Source organism: Callorhinus ursinus, unplaced genomic scaffold (assembly GCF_003265705.2).
Source record: "Callorhinus ursinus isolate GAN/ISIS: 27379988/994484 unplaced genomic scaffold, GSC_fseal_2.0 scaffold19, whole genome shotgun sequence".
Taxonomy (NCBI): domain Eukaryota; kingdom Metazoa; phylum Chordata; class Mammalia; order Carnivora; family Otariidae; genus Callorhinus; species Callorhinus ursinus.
Window position 1 is genome coordinate 10,057,606 of NW_027397081.1, and position 20,679 is coordinate 10,078,284.

Here is a 20,679-nt window from a genome sequence, read left to right on the forward strand (position 1 = left end):
GCAAGATCTCTGTTGGACAGTCCAGCCATCCTGGAGCCACCTATGGTGAAAACATTGGCAGAAATAATGTTTGTTTATTATTTCTTCAGAGTCTCTAGAACAAAACTCCTCTAAGAGAAACACATTTAAGGACACAGCTGTCTATTGTCAGGACGGGAAAAAGAGAGAGATTATCTGAATTTTAAAATCAGAGTCTTAGGTTTTTATAGTTCTTGAATATATGAGCACACACGAATGCTCTTCTTTTTTATACATAAGAATTGATTCCCACTTCTCCTTGTCCTGCCTAAACAAATGGCTAAAAGAAACCCCCTTCATGTCCAGCTACACTGCAGGAAATGCCTGCTCTGATCTTAGGCTGTATCACTTCCAACATTAGCAGTCTTGAGCCAACTCTAAGATAAGCAGTTATTAAACAGTTTATCAAGTAGCTTCCAAGAGGCTTCCCTTTGCTGTTTGTGTTGGAAAGTTGTTTCTCAGACCTCAGATTATATTTACTCTAAGCTGTGTTTGTGGTCAGAGCCCTTACTGAGCCAACGTAGCTTACTGCAAGGTTTCACATCTAGGAGAGCTTGTTTGGGGTACATTTTCATTTTTTTAAACAGAAATGGATGATTAGCAAATTCCACAATAAGGTAAGTCTCCAGCTCAGTCCCCCAAATGTTTACTAGCTACTTTTTGGCTGCTGGAATACTTATCATAATAAGGAAAACCTTAATCAAATCAGCAAAGGTTTTCAATTGCAGTGTTTAGTTTCCTTCTTCTGAATTCATTCTGGCTGTCTCCATCAGCCCTGGCATCTGGATGCAAAGAACAAGGGCATGGAATAAACCACCCCCCTCTTTTTTTTTTTTTCAGTGAAAGAGAAAGTTACAAATAATGACATGTTTTTCTAGCTTTAGAATTCAACAGCTTAGCTAATAAAAATGAGCATATTGTTGTGTCTCTAGCCAAAGTGATCTAATTCCCAGAAAATAGTTGATCATATCTGCTGAACTGGTCCCACTCCCTGCTATATTTTCTATTTCAATCCTCACTTTGTTCATGAAGCAGTGGTGATGATTTAGAGTGACATGCTGTTGCTATGGAATCTTATTTCTCTCTGCTTTTAGTCTATTGAGGACTTGTGAGCTCTTAAATGTCTTTGCATGAGTTATTGCTCCAACGCCCTGAAGCACGGATGGGCTGGGCAGCTGTTCAAACCCAAACTCAAACCAGGGTTGGTGACAGAGTCAAAGGTTGGGGTTAGACAGTGTGGCACATAAAATAAAAACCAGGCAAATATGGAAGTCGTGGCCTGTTACTTTATCTGGAAGGATTTTGATGATTTGAGCATTACCGTGGTGGTTAGGGAAGGTTTTAGCCCCAGCATTATAGTTGTTCATGATTTATGCCATGTCTGGCACTCTGCATTCCTCCTCTTGTCAGATTTTCATAGGGAGAAAACCGATCTTCTTGTCGCCTGGCATCTTGTATCCCTACACCTAAAGGAGGGGTTCAGCTCCCTCCCTTGCCCTGATGCCTCACTGTCCCCTCACTGAGGGGTTCGTAGCAGTTTACTAGAATGTCATCTCCATGAGGACAGAGACACTGCCTATCTAGCGCTCTCAGTGGGGACTTAATATGGAACAGATGATCAATCAATATTTGGTTGAATGCCTTAATAGAATTATAGAAGCTTATTATTGAAAGGGAGCTAAAGCACTGCTGATTCTACTTTCCAGTCATTTCAAGCATCTCTCCCACAAAATGATGACGGTCTTGTATCTTCTGGCACCCATGCAGCCATGAGGACCCCTCCCCCACAGTACTTAGAAGGCAATCCATTCCATTCAGAAATTTCATCTTACATAGGATCACAACTTATCTCCTCGTGCCTCCCCTCCTTAATTCTTGTCCTTCCTTCTAGAGTGCCTCTCTCTTTTCCCTGACAATGTTTCAGATAGCAGGCGATGGCCTCACAGTTACCCGTGGAGCCCAGATGGGGTAAAGCGGAGTATAGATGACTACATAGGTGTCACCCATAAAACCAGGAAGGAGAACAGCTGATTCTTAGGATGGTGTTCAGACCTACCAGTTTTAAAGATTGCATGATACTAATGGAGTAATTAGGATTCACTGTGCTGCAAGAGGTTACTGGACCTTGGGGGGGAAAATCTCCATTTTAATTTGGGCCTGACACAAAGCTTTGAGGGACCCAGGTTCTCAAGGAACTATATGTTAATTTTTGATCAGGTAAAGACCTTGGAATTGAAACTTTAATTAATTAATCATGTAGCTCTTTTTTTAATTGAGTATCTACTCTGTATCATCACTTAATTTTCTTATATTATGTTAAGGCTATACTACTAATCACTAAGATTTATGAAGTGCTAAGTGCTCTGCAAATGTTATCACACCAAATTCGCATAACAAACTTATGAAGAAGGTTGTATTATTAGCCTCGTTCATACAAGAGGAGGTTTAGTTTCAGTGAGGGTAACTAGTCCAAGGTCACCAGCCAGAATATCACAGGGTCAGGCTTCAAGCTCATGTCTGTCTGACAGTAAAGTGTTCTTAACCTCCAGCCCATATGTTTCTAATGAGAAATAAATTCTTTTGGAGAAAAAGAAACCTGAAGTTCAATTTGTCTTCATGTACCTTACAGTGCCTTATACACAATCAATACTCAAGTATGTGTTGAATAAATAAACACATTTGGTGAGGCTGGACCACACGTCAAAGCATGATCCACAACTTAACAATTTTACTTTAGACTTCATCTCTGTGAAATGAGGGAATTGGGCTGAACAATCTCCAGGCTTCCTCCCCGTCTTAGGAATGCATGCTGCTGGTCTAGGAATGAGGATGAAGTGGAGTTTAATAGCCCAGACAAGAAGGAAGAGCATGGCGTGAGGAGCATCCTGAGCTAGGGCCACATTCTTGTGAACAGAATGTTCCCTCTGCCCAAAATACCCTTTCCCCACTTGCTCGCTTGGCAAATGTCCAATGGTCAGCTCCACCAGTCTGCCCCCCCGCCCCGTGAAGCTGTCCTTGACCTCTCCCTCAACACCCCTTGCCCTACATACACGTGCGCGCGAGCACACACACACACACACGGTTATTTCCTCCTCAGGGCTCCCAACTACACTGTGCGTGATTTGTGGTTATTTGATTGTGGGTCTGTCTCTCCATCCTCACTCCAAAGACTGAGCTTATTAAAAACGAAAACTACCTCCTATTCATGTTCAGGCCCCATTATAGAGCCTGGCATGTAATGCAAGCCTTCAGTAAATGTTTTTTGAGTGGCTGAATGAATTAGCAGGCCATGTGTAGAAGGAGCAGAAGGGAAACAATTTGACCTTATAGAATTCAGGCCAGAAAACAGTGAGAAATCGAACTCAGTAAGATAGGGGGAGGCTGGGCTGGAAGTCCAGGCAGTGGTGTTGAGGCTTGGTGCCCCAGGTGACATCCCGGTATCATGCTTACATAGGGAAGTGACAGTAAAAAGAAGAATTATATCAGGAAGATTAGTGTAGACACGGTTTCTCATTAAAAAAAATGAGTAAAAGTAATGAACTTGCTTTCTTCCTTAGCATGCTTTAAATAAATTCATATCTCATTTATTATATCTGACATTTACATGCATAAAAAACACAGAATAGTCTCATTTAGAGGTGTCTTCCTTATTTTATTTTAATAAACAATTTTTTAACAAATTACTAACACAGTAAACAAACATCTCACCTAGAATAAACCAAGTTTGCATAAGTTCGAACAGTTGTTCATAGCATATGTAGCACCTAGCTCAGCGCCTGGCACATATTAAGTGCTCAATTAATATTCGCTGAATGTCAGGTTGATACTGCACTGTGGTTGCATTCATTCTGGTTGTTTGCACAAATGGAAAATAACAGCAAGTCCCCAGATCTAAATACAGTGAGTATTTTAGAAGATTAAAAGATTAAAAAATAATTAAAGATTGAAAGTTCTTTAGCGCTTGTGTTTGGAATTTAGAACATATATGTATATTTATATCAATATGTTTGTCTTTTTCATGCTCTGAGCTGTAAAATGATATTAAAATAAGTGCAGATGAGAGAGCACATGTGAAATGACTACAGTAGATGGTGGCTCAGGAAAGCATTCATCACCAGCCAGACAACCTACACCCGGTACAAGCAAATGAATGGGTGATGTTTCTTCAAAAGCCAAACAAGTCCATCTATGCGGGGGCATCTTTTTTTTTTTTTTTGCCAATTAAATACAGTTTTATTTAAGACATTGCATTTTCCACTTAACAATATAGTGCTTATAAAGTGCAATGTTTATTTCCTTTCCCTCTGCACGTATTCCATATTCAAGTATCAAGAATGCCCAGTTTATTTACTATAGCAGCTCAACATTAAAACTGCCATGGAATTTGCTACAAATTTGGGTCCTTTGAATATTTTATGTGGAACAATGCTAGACCTATTCTCAGGTTGGCTTAATCAACCTCTTTGACGGTGGGTCCAGAGGAGGCACCACCAGAGGGAGGAGCTTCACCAGCAGGGAAGCCTCCAGGCATTCCTCCTGGCATGCCCCCTGTGCTCTGGTACAGTTTGGTAATGATGGGATTGCAGACTTTCTCCAGCTCTTTCTGCTGGTGTTCAAACTCTTCCTTCTCTGCAGTCTGGTTCTGATCAAGCCAATTGATGATTTCATTGCACTTGTCAAGAATCTTCTGTTTGTCCTCATCGTTGATCTTGCCCTGAAGGTTTTCATCTTCAACAGTTGCTTTCATGTTGAATGCATAAGACTCAGGTGAATTCTTGGAAGACACCTTGTCCCGCTGTTCCTCATCTTCAGCTTTGCACTTCTCAGCTTCCGGGACCCTGCGCTCAGTGTCTTCCTTGCTCAAGCGGCCCCTGTCATTAGTGATGGTGATCTTGTTCTCTTTTCCTGCGCTCTTCTCCACAGCAGAGACATTGAGGATACCATTAACATCAATATCAAAAGTGACTTCAGTCTGAGGAACGCCACGAGGGGCAGGAGGTATGCCCGTGAGTTCGAACTTGCCAAGTAGGTTGTTATCCTTGGTCATGGCACGCTCACCTTCAGACACCTGAATAAGCACACCAGGCTGGTTGTCAGAGTAGGTAGTGAAGGTCTGTGTCTGCTTGGTAGGAATGGTAGTATTACGCTTGATGAGAACGGTCATGACTCCTCCAGCAGTTTCAGTGCCAAGAGAAAGTGGAGTGACATCCAATAGCAGCAAATCTTGAACATTTTCAGATTTGTCTCCGGTAAGGATGGCTGCCTGGACAGCTGCGCCGTAAGCAACAGCCTCATCAGGGTTGATGCTCTTATTCAGTTATTTTCCGTTAAAGAAATCTTGTAGAAGTTTCTGAATCTTGGGATACGGGTAGAACCACCCACCCGGACAATATCGTGGATCTGAGACTTGTCTAGCTTGGCATCCCAAAGGGCTTCCTCTACACTGGGGCATCTTAAAGAAGTTGGCCCTGGAAAACAATCCAGTCACTTCAAGTCCATTGGTGATGGTAGTTTAGCCATGTTTACCCAGGTGGTAGGCCATATTACCATATAATTGCATCATTTTGCAATCTTGGGATTTAACCTCACAAGCAATTTCAGAAGACAAAAATTTCTTACTAACTTAAGAGCAGAAGGGCATACGTGTGCACGCATGTGTGTGTGTGTGTGTTTCAAAATGAGGAGAGCCTAGGAGGGCTCTTCTGTGATATTTGGGATCTGATTTCCTCAGTGACTAAGCATGATGCTATTAGACAATATGTGATGTTGCCTAATATAGTGCATAATGATCTCATTTGGACTACCTATGAATCAACATTTATGCCTAGGAAAGGCTGAGGTTTTATCTTGAGTCCCAGATTTTTATAAGGATTTCCATAATTGTACAGCTTTGCTGATGGCTTCTCTCTCTCTGTGGGGGGCTATGCAGTCCTCCAAAGCTTGGCTTTCTTATGCATATTTATCACTTTTCGATTTATAGCTAATTGCTAGGATATTATTTCAGAAATAAGTGGAAATCAACTCCAGTTTCCTGTGCTCTCATCTACAGCGAATGTGTACAGGAAACGAAGGACTAAGGAGAGGTGGCAGGCTCTCTCCTTATATTCAGAAACCTTGTCATAATATAAATTTTAGCCAGAAATTGGATATTACATAACAGAGCTTTGAACTAAGTCCTAGTTATTAAAACCCTAAAAGATCTCATGATAGCAGTGCCTCATCTCTTGTGTGTATTCTATGAGCGCTTGTAAATTTGGTAGGTGTAACTGAATTGTGTCAAAAGGATCCCATTCCTCACTGATGTTCATGTATATTTCAGGGATAACTTATCTTCATTCCGGATTTTGATCTTCCATTGGCAGTGGGTTCTACCTCTCTGGATTTATGTTTCCCTGCCCCTAGCCCCTTCGAAAGTAGTTAATCTTCCAGGCTAGTGTCAAGTAGAGTGTAGCGAAAAAGAACTCGGGCTTTGGAACCTGGGAATGTTCATCGGGATGCTCATTAAGTATTTGATTCTCATACGAGGTGTGGGAGAGTTTCACCTCCCTGCTGCCCTGAAGGTAAGGATGTCCATATGACTAGTTTTGTTCGAGGGCTCAGGCCCTTGGACAAATTATAGAACTTCTTCCACCGCCTCAGAGAGTCATGTGAGAATGAGAAGTATGTGAGCAACGTGGTTGGCCCAGAGAATGTGTGTAACAATGTTTATCTCCTTGGTCTTTCCCCTTCTTCTTTTACCTGTGAGGAGGGAGCTGGTAGCTTGTTTATCACCTGACTGTGTCATGGAGGAGAATGTAGAATGGGATATAGGGGTGCTTGAATAAACAAGTGAATGCATGAAAGCAGTTAGCTGTACTTAGAGAGTGACTTATTTAAGAGATCCAATAGCCATCATTTTGCAATATGAACATTCTTTTATTCTGCATGTTTCCTCACGTCAGGCTTTCCAAGACATAGGCAAAGAGACAGGCTGGATGAGAAGGAGGGGACATAGTTTTGGGATTTTGACTGCGGCTCAGCCAGTTGCTAGCCCAAGTGACCCTGGACCGAATGGGACAATTTGAAGCATCATGAGCAGAGGTGACAGTGGCCCACTGACCTCCACATCATCCAAAGCTCTTCTGGAGTCCCGAGCTCTGTTTGGAGCATTACGTCGGGGAGGAACATTGACATACCTGGAATGCAGGTGAACAGGAGCAAGAATGAAGGCAGATCCAGATGCTGAGAAGTCAGGAAGCCCCTGTTTCCTGCTCTCAAGTCCTTGTACTGTTGTAAGGTGAACTGAACAGAAACTATTTTGTTCTCAGTACTTTAGTGGACAAAGTGAGTAAAAATGTTGCCATCCAATCAACTAGAGTAAAAATGTTGCCATCCAATCAACAATGACCCAGGGACATGGCACATGGCATTTTTCATAAGGGCAGTAACATCCTCACTCACTTGCTTAGAAATCATAGAGGGAAAAGCCAACCTGAAATTATCTCGCAAACAGGAAGATGGAAAATCAGGGATATGGAATTTTGTCCCCCCACCGACCCCGCCCATTTCATCATAGGCGAAGGCAGAAGGGAATAAGCGTTTTAGAAAAGAGGACGAGAAGGCAGGCTGCAGGGGCAGAGAGGAGGGAGTTAGGAGCCGTGCAGCCAGGAACATCCTCGGTAGATGTCTGCTGTGTCGGAGCCTGGAGGAAGCATTGAGACACCAGGGGGAAGCGACCCTAGAGGTGGGCTTGGTGCCAGGGTGCCCGGGCTTGTACAGACAAAACCAGGATGGAACTGATGAGAAAATAGAATCTTCCCAATTAATTGAGGGCAGAGGATCAGATCAAGAAAAATTGGTTTCAAAGGCTGGCCTGGGATCTTGAGACCAAAGGCTCTGTGTAAGATATCTTAAGATGAAATTTACTTGTTAGGCCTTCAGTTGTCTCCACTGTATACTTTGTCTTCTGAGTAACTCTCACATGATGGAAAGGTAGCTTTTACCACATTCAAGACAAGTGGTCCAGAAAGAAGTTACTAAAGATGTTTATTCATGAATCCCACCATAAGCATTGAACACCTGTTATGTGCTAGGCAACAAGTTAGGTATGGTGATACAGAAATTAAAGTGGAAGTCTGTGTCCTAAAGGCTGTCACAGTCTAGTGAGGGAATGGATTCAGAAATAGGTAATTAGACTGTAATGTAGCATGTCAGTAGCAATGATGGAAGTGGGCCCAAGGGATTCTGGAAGCATCTGGGAAGAGCACTAGCCCAGGGGAAATGAGGAGGAATAGGTGGGAAGGCCAGGGAAGAGATGACCTATGAGCAAGTCTTAAGGGATGAACAAAAGTCAGCCAGGCAGCCAGCAGGAGCCCGGCAGGATGGTGCATGTGGTTACTCAGGTCCACAAGGGGCAAAGCTGGAGGCAGGAGGGGAGACTGGGGAGGGCCCTTGACGGGGCTTGGACTTCATTGAGGAAAACAGGGAGCCATTAAAAAGGCTTTTCTGTGGAGAAGTGACACTTTGAGCTTTTCACAAATATTCTCTTTAGGAATGTGGCTCTGGGGGTTGAGGAAAGTGGATCTGAAGGGGGTGAGTGGAGGCAGGAAGATCAGTCAGAGGCTGTGGCTGTGGCCCACAGGAGATAGGACGGGGGCCAATCTGCAGCCATGGAGCTGGCAAGAGATCCTGGACCAAAGTCCCAGAAGGAAGTGAACCTCTAGTCCTTTCTTGGTTGGTTTATTGATCCCATTCTTTCGACAAACATCTAGAGTTACATTTACGGTGGGGTGGAGGGATGGTGGAGGGGCAGCTCTGACCAGAGGTCTGGTGTTTGTCACATTTCTGTCCCCTGCTCAGAGAGGCACTGAGTGGAATCTACCTTTCTGATGCAAGGGTAGATGGTGGCTGGAGGGAGCCTCACGCCCTGGAACATGCCTGGCTCACTCTATGGTTCCTGGTGATGCAACAGAAAGTTTCTCTTTCAAAGACAGTGGCTGGAATGAGTGCTCCCAGGAGTTCTCAGGCCCTCAGGCACCCAAGGGGTAGAGGAGCAAGGATAAACATGGCTGCCAGCCGTCCAAAGGTGAGCACAGGGGTCATTCAGACCCATACGGACTTCAAACTCAGTGTTCTTTGGGATGCTGTAACTAGTGTGAAGCCAGCAACCCCACCCTTTTGGGGACTGTGTTTCCTCAGGGTGGACCAAGAGAGATGTAATGCAGCGGCTGTGTCAAGGAGGGAAACACTTTGGTTCCTCTGGCAAAGAAGTGGTGGTAGTCATGGTGGTAACGGAGTGAATGCCTTTGCCTTCCATAATGAATGCTTGTCATCTGTTTCTCCCTTTTCCTAATTTGTCTCTCACTCCCCAAGGTGCTTGTGCTTAGGAGAGAAGGCGCCACCAGTGGGCACGGCCTCCACGGATGGGCCCCTCTGGCTCCAATGGTACACACGAGCCTGGAGGGACCTACATTTCGTGTTGGCTCTGCCCAGTAGGCTCTATTCCTTGGTGCTTGGGTTGATCCCTGATGGCATTTTGGGGTGTGACCAAGGGAAGCAGTACAACCACAGAACACACAGAGGTGTAAAGGGGAGGAGGGTGGGCAGAATTAAACTGGAGAAGTGAAGATAGTAGGGGAGAAGGAAAATATTTCTTCCCTGTTACCCAAGTATTGATGCCACCGAGTTTTCTGGAGCATTAGTTGTCTACAACTACCCTGGCAGTTATTTAGGAAGGGCAGTGATGTTCTAGCTCACACCTTAAAATAAGACCAATTTCTACTTGTGAATAGCTAATCATTGAGTGCTGCACTTCTGTGCCCTGATCAGTCCCCAAATGTCTTTCTCTTATCACAGAAGCTCAAAGAAGGAATGAGTAGAGAGGCTATTATTATTGTTATAGCTAACATTCATTAGACACTCACTCAGAGCCCAGTGTACGCATCTGTTCTTGTCAGTGCTGTTAATGACCCCCTATCCCCAGAGCTGGTGGACACTCTTCTCCATCCTCATTTCACTTAGCTTCTCAGCAGCACTCATCAGTGGCACATCCTGCCTTTTGACAAGTCTCTCCTATCTTGGTCCTGAGACTCAGCTCTCTCCCTGAGGGCCTCTACCTCTCGTGCCTCCTCTCAGTCCATTTGCTTGTTCTGCTTTCTGCACCCGAACTCCTGAAACTCCCTCTCTTCTCTCTCCACAGTTTGGGGCTAGGCAATATCATCCCTTCCCATGGCTTTTGATGACATGAATGCTGAGCCTCCAGGATCTGGATCTCTTGCTAAGATCGCTCTCTTCTGACTCCCATACTCACATCTGAGCACTGACTTGACGTCTCCACGACTTGTCCCACAGGTAGATGTAACTTGTTCAAAACCCAACTCTTGATTTCCCTCCTCTCCAAACAAATTCTCCCAGCATGGTCAGCATCTTGACTTCTCTCCGCTCCTCACATCCGTCAGCATGTTTCATCTCTACTTGTCTCCGTCTCCTGCCCCCACCCCTCCCCACTTCCAGCATCTCTTCTCTGGATTTCCGCAGTGGTTTCTGAGCTTCCTGCACCCATCCCTGTCTCCCTATCAGCCATTCTCCACACAGCAGTCAGAGGGGTTATTAAAAGGTGTAAAACAACTCATGTCACTCTGCTTCTGAAAGTCCTCCGGGGGCTTTCTTTGAACTTAAAGTAAAATACAAACTCCTTACTTTAGCCTTCAGGGTGGCTCATGTGTGTTGCTTCTCTTCCGTCCCTCCTCTCTTTGCTCTTTCTGTCCCAGCCACTCACATGCTATTAGTTGCTGGAAGGAGCTGTTTTTCCTGACCTCAAGGTCTTTGCACATTCCTGGAATGCACCCCCACTTGTTCTTTCCATGCCTGGGTACTTCTCATGCTTTAGGTGGCAACTTACCTGTCACCTGTCCTCAGGGAAGCCTTCCTTGATCTAAAAGAGATCTCTGCTGTCATTCTTTATCAAAGAATCCTGTTTATTTCTTTCATGGTTCTAATTACAGTTTAGAATGGTTTTCGTCTCTTTGGTTATTTGTCTTCCTGATAAGCCTTGTAAACATGGGTGTTCTGTTCACCTTTTTTTTTTGTCCCCCACCACTAACACAGTGCGTGTGATCAGTGCTCACTGTATACCTGTTGAATGAGAGTGTCAGGCCTGCACTAAGCCCTCTATGTACGTTATTGTAATGAATGTCCGTAAGGAGTCTGAAAGATAGATACTTTTCTAGTCCCATTTTATGAACAAGAAAAACAAGGCTTACAGGTGTGAAATAATTTGCCCAAATCCACAGAGCCTATAGGCGAAGAAGCTAGGATTTGAACCCAGAATGTCCAACTGCAGGACCTGAGTGCTCACCCCCTTCCCCGCCTCGCCGCTGGGGTGTGCAGGAGGTCGTGTGAGAGGGAGAAAGGAAGTTACTTAGGTCTCCAACATTAGCTCAGTCATACTCTGACTTCTAAGATCCTGACATAGAGATCTTGGCTCCTTTCTCCAGTCGGCTAAATCACCTGTTTCAGAGCATTTTTTTAAAAAAATACACAAAAGGGAGTTCAGCGGCTTGGGGTCTGAGTTCAGTTCAGAGCCAAGAAGCCATTTAAACCCATCTGGCCTTTGTTAGCTCACCCTAGGTGCCCTAACCTGGCCACACATCGTGCGGTCTGGTTCTTGTGATTGGATCCTGCTTCGTCTCTCCATATCTACATTGAAAAGAACTGCTCACCCAAATGGGCACTCTGTGATAGATAGTTCCTTGTGGCTCAGTTTCCACAGCTGTGGAGTGAGATGCCTAAAGCATATTCACTTCCAAGATGTCTGTAGGGCTCCAACACTGGCCCAAAGAACAACGCTGGGCAGATTAGAAAAAAGCAGCCCTCAATCTCTACCAAAATGCCAATGACCTTTTTATTGTAGAAATAGGAAAAGTCATCCTAAAATTCATATGGATTCTCAAGGGATCCTGAATAGACAAAATAATAAAGACAGACTATAGACCAATGGAATAGACCAGAGAGCCCAGAAGTAAACACTTGCCTATATGATCAAGTGAGTTTTGGCCAGAATTTTTTTTCCAGAATGCATTTTGCCCATGCCAAATGAGAAATACAGCCCCTGGGGTATCTGTGCACCCTGCGATCACACCTGGGGTCTCCTCTGCAGCACCAACAGGGAAGAAACCCTACATGGGGAAGAATATAGGAGGAGCACTTTGCTCTAGACCTGCTTCATTTTTCAAGTAGTCTAATTTAAACCCTAAGATTCTGGTGGTGGTGAGAGGGGTTAGCAACGGATGTAATGTACTTTATCACCTAACACGAAAATCCTCATACTGAAAGAGAAGAAAAGAAAATCTCCTTTCAAGCCTCTTGCCCCCTCAAGCTTGCCTTCCTGTCCTTGTTCCGGTATCACACTGCTCCTCAAATGAGTGGTCTACACTCCCTGCTTCTCCTTCCTGGACAAGCCACCCTTTCGTTCCTGGGACAGTCATGTCTTCCTTCCTACAATTCCATTAGGCTCTCTCAGAGACTGCTAATGACTTTCCAACAGTCAAATCCAGGGAACTTTTAAATTATCTTATTTGTTTCAGTTCTTTATCTCTCTGACCACATTTTCACTACTCCTTAGCTTGTGTGTTCTCTTTAGCACACGTCACCACAAGCATACTAGATATTTATCGATTTATTTCTATCTTCCCCATAAGAATGGAATAATGGAGGTGAAGATTTTATTTTGCCCACTGCTCTATCCCCAGGGTCTAGAGCAGTGCCAAGCACTTAGTTGATACTTAGTATTTGTGGAATGAATGAAAGGAACTTTGACATCTTCCTCTGCCTCAGAACCCAATCTTCAGAAAGTTCTTCAGTTCTGCTGTTTTTGTCTTAGAAATATTTCTCAAATCTGTGCTCCTATTGGCTTTCTTTCCTACCACACTGCCTTAGATTAGGACCTGTCATTCCTTGCTGAGCTGCCATTATAGCCCATTTTCTGCTTTACCAAGGAAGCTTCCTCTCTCCCAAGCAGTTCCTTCCTCAGCTTCCCCCGGCTGGATGTTCACACAATAGATGCTCATTACTGTGTGTCTGACAGTCTGGGACACCTGCGACTCCCTCTGGGAAAATACATCAGGGGAGGTCCACAGTTTTGTCCCATTTCAAAGTGAGGTTCAAGGAGGGACTGACACGCAGAGCTCACAGAGGTAGGCATTGATGAGTGGAAAGAGGACGAATTGGAGACAAGTGATGGATCCTGTTAAAAGAACACAGGAGAGACACATGCAGTGTGGACTGTGATGACTGTGGGGTAGAATTCTAGAATGAGTCATTACAACAGAGATCAACAGCCACACAGAGCAGGGAGGGGCTGGAGGCAGAGAGAGAGAGAGAGAGAGAGAGAGAGAGAGAGAGAAAAGAAACAATCATGCTAAGTCAGATAGGATTTCTACACCTGCCTACGTTAAAAAGTAAAAATAGGGACATTTGGGGAGAAAAAATAGTGAGGAATCTTTTCATTCTACTGACATGGGCTATAAGAAGGGAGATTTGCAGAGAAGGGTGTGTCTCTCACTCTTGGTAAAATTAGAATTAAGAAAATTTTAATTTGGGTTATCCCAGCCTTCACTTGTTTCCTTTTTCCCTCAGACTTGTTCTTTCCATCGTTCCTGGCTACCAAAATCTCTTTTTTAGGAAAGAGTCTAATACATTGGACTTAATGTTATATGTTATAGAAGTAATTTTACATGTTAGTAGAAGCTCATATCTGAAGGTAAAGATGCTTAAATACAGCCACCATTAAAGAAATCTGTAAAGTCCACTATATCCAACACAGGGCTAAAAAACAGTGGTTTTTCAATAAATATTTATTTAAAGATGTTCAAACAGTATTATTTATATGATCAAACTTTGGAAACCATTTAAATACCCAAGAAGGGGGAAACCACTGAGGAACCATTGATATATAGAAATATTACACTGCTATAAAAAATTTTAAAAGCCTTTTTCACAGCCTGGGAAAAATGCTTATAGTGAAATGTTAGGGGAAATAAACAAGATTCCAATTGCTACTATACTGTGTCAACTCTAAACATCATATGCATATACAAAAGATAGAAAAGCTGTGGGTATCTGTGGAATCTGGGATTTGGGGGTATTTTTAGTTCCTTCTTTCTATGTTTCTGTATTTTTGAATTACTTATAATTGGTATGAAATAAATATTTTAAAAATAACGTTGGGAAGATTGATTTTGGAGAGGGAGTATTTTTTAGGGGTCCCAGAAGTCACAGCGCGTTGGTCTAACACATGAGAGGAGATAGGGAGGAGATACCAGCCTCTCTGGTAATGGAGGTTGGCTGTCTGGCCAGCAGAGGATGGGTTTTTAAAGAGTAGTACAGCAGTGGAGAGTCTGACCTTTAAAGAAAAAGGGAGTACTTGGTAATACTGGTGCATTGGTGCTTTGAACGTGGCAGCCTTCCTCTGAGAAAGTGTCACTCTGCTGGGCTAATAGGCTATTCCAGCATCTAGAACATTTTGTGCTCCTGATTCTTACTCAGCTTTTGTTCCTTAAACACTCAAGCCTTGCTCAGGTACTGAGACATGTTTATTTTAAACCCCCTGCTCTCCCACCCTCTTCTGTGTAAAATACAGCTGTAAGATTAACTGAAAGCCTTTGTGTGTACCTCAGTGACATCCTACATTAGTATCTTTAAGAATTGAGGTTCTGTGCCATTATAAGAAAAATTATTATCAAATATCTTGCCTATAAAGACCTAGGTAAAAAGCTCAGTGATCTTCATAAAGGGACCACAGATTTCAGCATTCATCAACAAGGAAACATTTCCTTTGGTTGTTTCTGGAAATTCCTTCTAAACATCTGCGTTTTCCTCGAACTTATGTAGCTTCCTACCTCCTTCCTCTGAGATCTCTTGCCACTCTGTGGGAGAGTAAACTTCATAGCCAGTTTCAAACAAACAAACAAATAAAACCAAAGCCAAAGCAGAACCCTGCAAGAGCAATCTATCTCCATCCCTCTCCAAATTCTAATTTCCTGCACTTCAAAAAAATATCCTAGGCTATCCTTGTGTTTCAAGGATCTTAGGATCTAAATGGAGATTCGGTAACTTTGAAAACCTAACCAAACCTAAGATTTTGTTTTTATTATTTACTAGTTATTAAAATATCCGCCCTCCCGATTAAGGAAGGCTGCATAGCAGGAGGGACCGCGGAGGCGTGGGGGAGAAGTGTGAAAAGAAGAAATCCCAGCTCTGCCTGGAAGACTGCGTGTGAAAGAGCCCGGCTCCTCCGCCAGCTCCAGGCCGCGTTTTGCAGGAGGCCGCATCTGCCTTCCCTGTCTCTCTTACCTCCTTGATGTTCGGCACTATTTGTGGCCGGCGTGGTGGAAGGACACAGTGAGGTTCTCACCCCCGCCCCCCGCCCCCCGCTCCCATCCCCAGTTCCGTCAAAGCGAACCCGGGCCAGCGCAAGGATCTCCGAGTTGCGAGTGTGCTGAGGCTGGGACTGTCACTCATTCTCCGATCCGCGCGTGAACGCAGCTCGGCAGCGGCTGGCAGGAAACAATTCTGCAAAAATAATCATACTCAGCCTGGCAATTGTCTGCCCCTAGGTGTGTTGCTCTGCCGCCGTCCACACTCTCTGCAAGGGGGGGGGGCATAGAATTTACCGCGGCAAGAATATCCCTCCCAGCCAGCAGATTACAATGCTGCAAACTAAGGATCTCATCTGGACTTTGTTTTTCCTGGGAACTGCAGGTACATTTTGAAATTATGATTATTCTCAGACTGATGTACTGATTGCTCCCTTCCCCCTCCTTCTCACCCGAGGACACTGTTATTTGAGGTGACTTTACGTGGAATGCTAAGGGTGGTCATTGTCGTTGAGCTGAGGAGGGAGCGCGTCGCCCTTGCTGCCCGCGGAACCCCGCGCTCTCCGGGGCTGCGCCGGACCGGGCTGCTTCCCAGCGCCGCGAGCGCCCGCCGCGTCTCCAGCGCGCCCGCCCTTCCCACTTTGTGTGCCGGCGGCGCGGGGAGCCGAGCCGCCCGCTCCCGGGGACGCTGCCGGGAACGCTACGGCCGCGCGGGTGCTGGGCAGCGCTCCTTCCCGAAGCGGGCGGCGGGGCGGGGCGGGGGTGCCGCCGCTTCGCGGTGCGGCCTCGCGGGCTCGGGTTCCGCGGGGAAGGGACTTGTCAGCCCCCGCCCCGCTAAGAGTGAACAATAAGGCCGGGGCAACCGCCCCGTCGTTATTTCCCCGGGGTCTAATAAAGTGGGGCTCGCCGCCTTCGCGCCCAGCTTCCCCCCCCCCCCGGCCAGACTGAATAACGGTTTGCAAAATGGGGCGAAATGGGCAGAATCTCAGGGCTGTGTGGCCGTTGTTGCACCCCCGTCAATATGACGTTAGTTTTTCATTTGCCAAATTGCTGGTTACTTGCAAAGCCTGCTCTCGGCCGGGAGCACGGAGGGATGGGAGGGCCGAGCGCCGCGTTTTGACAGGAGGAAGTGCGGAGGGGCGGAGGGCGAGGAGGGCGTGATCGGGCTGCCTGGTGTGTGTGCGCGTGTGTGCGCGCGCGTGTGCCTTCACACGCACCTCGAGCCCCGTGTTGCACGGTGCGCGAGAAGAATGGCAGGTAGCCGCCCGCAACACCTCGCCCCAGCCTTCTTTCTTTGGGCGAGGTTCCTGATCCTTGTAAAGTGCGAACAATAGGGAGCTGAGGGGAAGACAGTCGAGGGATGCTGCCGTGGGTGGCTGGGGCTGCGCCGCCGCCCAGAAAACCTCGGCGGCCGGGAGGTTCATTTCATTTGGTGTATTTCTATCCCGGCCTCCCTGGAAGATTCTTCAGTGCGTACCCACCCTCTCCTCCAGCTGCTCTCCCCACCCCACCCCACCCCACCCAGGGATTTGCGCTCTGGCGTGGACGGTCGGGAACGGGGAAGAAAAGGAGCAGGGGCCGCAGAGAGCAGGGTGGGGTGGGCGGACATTCCGGGCGGGGGGCGTGTGCTGGGAAGCGCCCGGGGAAAGCCGGGAGGAGGGGGCTGTGTGTCGCGGCCGCCGCTGCCAGGTGCCGCCTCGGGTGCTGCCCTAGACGGCCGATTCCGGGTGGGGGAGCGCGCGGGGCGGGCCCTCCCCGGGCGGCACGGGAGCAGCCCCGGCCGCCGCCACCAGCCAACTCGGGTCCCTCTCCCATGGCGACCAATCAGAGCGAGGCTGGCTGGGCGGGAAGCCGCGAGAGGCTTTTATTACGGCGCGGATGGGGGCCCGGAGCTGCCAGGACCGTCTCCCGGTGTTCCAGCCTAACGGTCTCGCTCGCCCCCGCCAGGAGAAACCCCGCCCCGTGGCCCGCCCCACAGTCCGGAGGAGGGAAGATGGAGTCCAGGTGTCCTCGGGAGGTCCGGCCCGCCCGTGCTCGCCTACTCGCGCCTCTCTCGCGCAGACCCGAGGCGTCCCTCCCGTCCCCCCCACCCCCCCAGCACGCACACTCTGCCCGCGTCGTCCCGGCCAGAGCGCGTCGCCTGGGAAGGCTCCTGGGCTGGGCGCACCGACGCGCGTGCGCCGACCGGCCGGCTGTGGGCCGGGGGCGAAGCTGAGGGCGGGGCCTCAGAGGGGCTGAGGGGGGCCCCCAGCTGCGGCCAAGCCCCAGTGAGCAGATCGCTGGGTCCCGCCGCCACCTGGCCGGAGCCGCCCCGGGCGTTCCTTTTGCGTCGTGCCGGCGGGGGTCTCCGCGCGCGACCTGCCCTCCCGGGACCGTGCATTTATGGGACCGCCTCCCCTCGAGGTGGGGGCGTGGCCACGGAGACCTGGTCTCTGGGGGGCTCCGGGGGGATCGCCGGCCTACCTTTCCACCGCCGTGACGGGTGTAACCTTCGGTGTTCGGATTTGAAGGCAGTCCCAAGCTGGTACACGCCCAGGGAGTCCCGGATTGGGGTCTGGTGGCTGCCCAGGCAAGGGTGGCATTCGTACCAGTGTTCCCTGGAAGGAAAGCGGCCTCCGTCCCGGCCCTGGAACCGTGAGGATGGGGCAAGGCAGAACCTGAAACGCATACGTGGTTGCTTAACAAAAGAAAGAAGTTGAACGGTTTTCCAAACAGAAATAATTTTCCATTAAAGTGTTAATAATACAGTCGTTTAAAAAAATTGAAGACTTCAGGTCGAAGGGTCAGGGCGAGAATAAAAACAATATTACATACACACACATACATGTACGTGTGTATACATAGTAATAATTATTACTATAATTATAATAGTAATAATAACAGTTATTATCTTGGCCTCAAGTGTTGTATCATCTCCAGGGACAATGGTAGTTCAGTCTCTGCACTCCACACAGTGCATCTGAAAATTTAGATACAAGGTTTGCTGACCTTGTTAACACCCTATGAATGAGGTCTGCAGCCCCTCTCATTTTGGTGTCTTTTGCTCTTTAGGAATAAAGGGCAACGTTGTGGAATTACATAGCAAATTTGAGTCTATTCTAGCAGCAATTTTGGATGTTTTGTGGAAAAATTACTTGAATGATCTGGAATGGTTAAGTCATACGTTTCTTTGACAATTTTACAGTCCTTTGCCAATTTTACTTGCCAGAGTAAAGGAATGAATAGGACTGGTTTTCTACCAAGATAGCACTGGATTAAGGACAAAAGGGCACCTTTGCTACCTTACAAAAGCCCACTAGCATGTATATAAGTATCCATCATCCTCCTCACAAAATGAATTATCAAGAGGTGTTTCAGCCAAGTTCGCTGTGAGTACAGCCATGCTGAGCTGTATTTTTTTGTTGATTTTCATTTTAAGATCGAAAATGTGTGTTTATGAACAAAGCTGTAACTGAATGTAATATAGCCGTATTAAAGAATGTGGGAAAACTTCCATTACTCTATCCCAAAACCAAAGAGTTAATTTTCTTTCAACAAATATTAGCATATGCTAAAATACTGAAAATAATGCAGAATTTATTTAAAATTCAACAGTTAAACACAGACTATAATCCAGATATTATGGAAGTGTGGCCTGTCCTTTATCTAATAGTTTTTGAATGACTATTCCTGCTGTGGAGGTTCCAGAGATCTACCAATCACGCTGTTTTCATTAGTCCAACAATTTACATTTTTTTTTAAAGTCAGTTTTTCGAGGAGCTTCCCCCTTCTTCCCCCAGCAGCTTGAACTTGATGACATTTACCCAGGGTCTATTTTTTAAAAAATAACACTGGAATAGCAGGGCATGTTCTTGTTCAATAAAGAAGGTTTATCCAAGTCTCTGTGCTAATTGATTAAGGATTTGTTGATTTAACTGGTGACTATTTTTTGAGCTCGATAGTACAAGAATTAAGGCAGTAATTGTTTGCAAAAATGCTCCCAAACTCAAAAATTATGGTACGGGTGTGCTGTTCGCACCGGCTGTGGGTGCTTACTCAAGGCAAAGATAAGAGGGAGCAATTACTCACACGCAGCCCCACAATTCTGAGTTTTGCATAGCACTTCTCTTTGGCATACATTCATCATTAATTGACTACCTCAGATCAGTAATATGTAATTTAATGTAAGTAATCTGTATCTATATTTTTCTGTCACAGGGAACAAGGTCTTAATTGCCTTTCAAAATAAATAGCACCATTTTCTCATTCAAAGCCTAATCTTTAGGCATGACAGATGTTTTTGTTTGCTACAGAACTCAGTTTCTTAAATTATAGACAGCGTCTTGTAAACTTTACACTGCTTGAAATGTGGACTTTGGAATTTCTGATCCAACCACTTAATTTTTTTAAGATGACAAAGCCTCTATTTAAAATGAGTCTTATGAACCCCCCATATTTACATCTTCAGTGTTAAGGGACTGTGGCAGCTCTCCAGACAGAAAGTGACTTCAGTGCTACCGGCAGACCTCCAAAGAGATTGTACAGACAGTCCTTCCTGCCTTCGTGCCAAATAAGTGACTGACTACCTGTTGCTAAAGAACGGCTTGAACTTTCCCTGCCAATCTTGGGTTTATGGTGATGGGGAGCAGAACCAATGGGCAGGGAGGGGAGAGGAAGGGACCGCACCTGCCGCCGTCAGTCTTCCGGGAACAGACAGCCTGAGAGGAGACAAAGGCGTTGGGAAAGGGCTCTCCTGTACTATTGAAGTATTGAGTTTTGGAGCACACAAATGTTTTATGGTGCCAAGATAAATACTTCAATGTAGCTCCCATAACTGATAATTCCTCAGTTTAGTGATCTAACAAATATATAGGCTAAGAAACATCTGGAACTTTAAAAGAAATGGCAGCAAATTACAAAGTGTTTTACTAGTCTTAAAAATGGGTTGCAAATTAGACTAAACTGGAACCACGAATCAACTGGCTATGTAGTCTTAGTGACTACTTGACTTTTGAAATAAAAAAGACTAGTTAAGATTCCTTCAGTTAAAAAAGAAGAAATGAGTAAAATTCAGAAGAGCATTTTATACATGTCTTAAAATCGTAGGTCTCTGAGCAATACTGTAAGAGACAGCCTCTTAGCAAGAAGGAGATGCCCAGGGATCCCTCTGAATGCTAAGGATTAGGTGTCTACGAGGCCCAGAGTTTTTACTGTGAGGAAACAACCCTGGCAAGCCTGTAATCCATAGTACAGGTAGATGTGCTCACTACTGTAGGGCAGTAAAATCCAGAAGTCCATCTGAAGGTCACAGTCATGTCGCCTTTAGCCC

General features: G+C 46.0%; 1 protein-coding gene and 1 pseudogene across 19 annotated transcripts in view; one reads left to right on the forward strand and one right to left on the reverse strand.

Moving 5' to 3' along the window:
• Window positions 1–4,372: 4,372 nt before the first annotated feature.
• LOC112840207 (heat shock cognate 71 kDa protein pseudogene) lies at window positions 4,373–5,560 on the reverse strand (annotated as a pseudogene).
• Window positions 5,561–15,381: 9,821 nt separating this feature from the next.
• Window positions 15,382–20,679, forward strand: part of NCAM1 (neural cell adhesion molecule 1) — a 296,714-nt gene continuing 291,416 nt past the window's right edge. For 4 of the 19 annotated variants that reach the window (XR_012381488.1, XR_012381489.1, XR_012381490.1 and 1 more), the window contains exon 1: window positions 15,383–15,756. Coding sequence is in view for 5 of the 19 variants with exons in the window: in XM_073903754.1 (XP_073759855.1) it covers window positions 15,705–15,756 (52 nt within the window). In the remaining 14 variants the exon portion in view is untranslated. Of the gene's footprint in view, window positions 15,757–20,679 lie in introns of all 19 variants that reach the window. The other 15 variants (XR_012381494.1, XR_012381495.1, XR_012381496.1 and 12 more) reach the window with 8 other exon arrangements.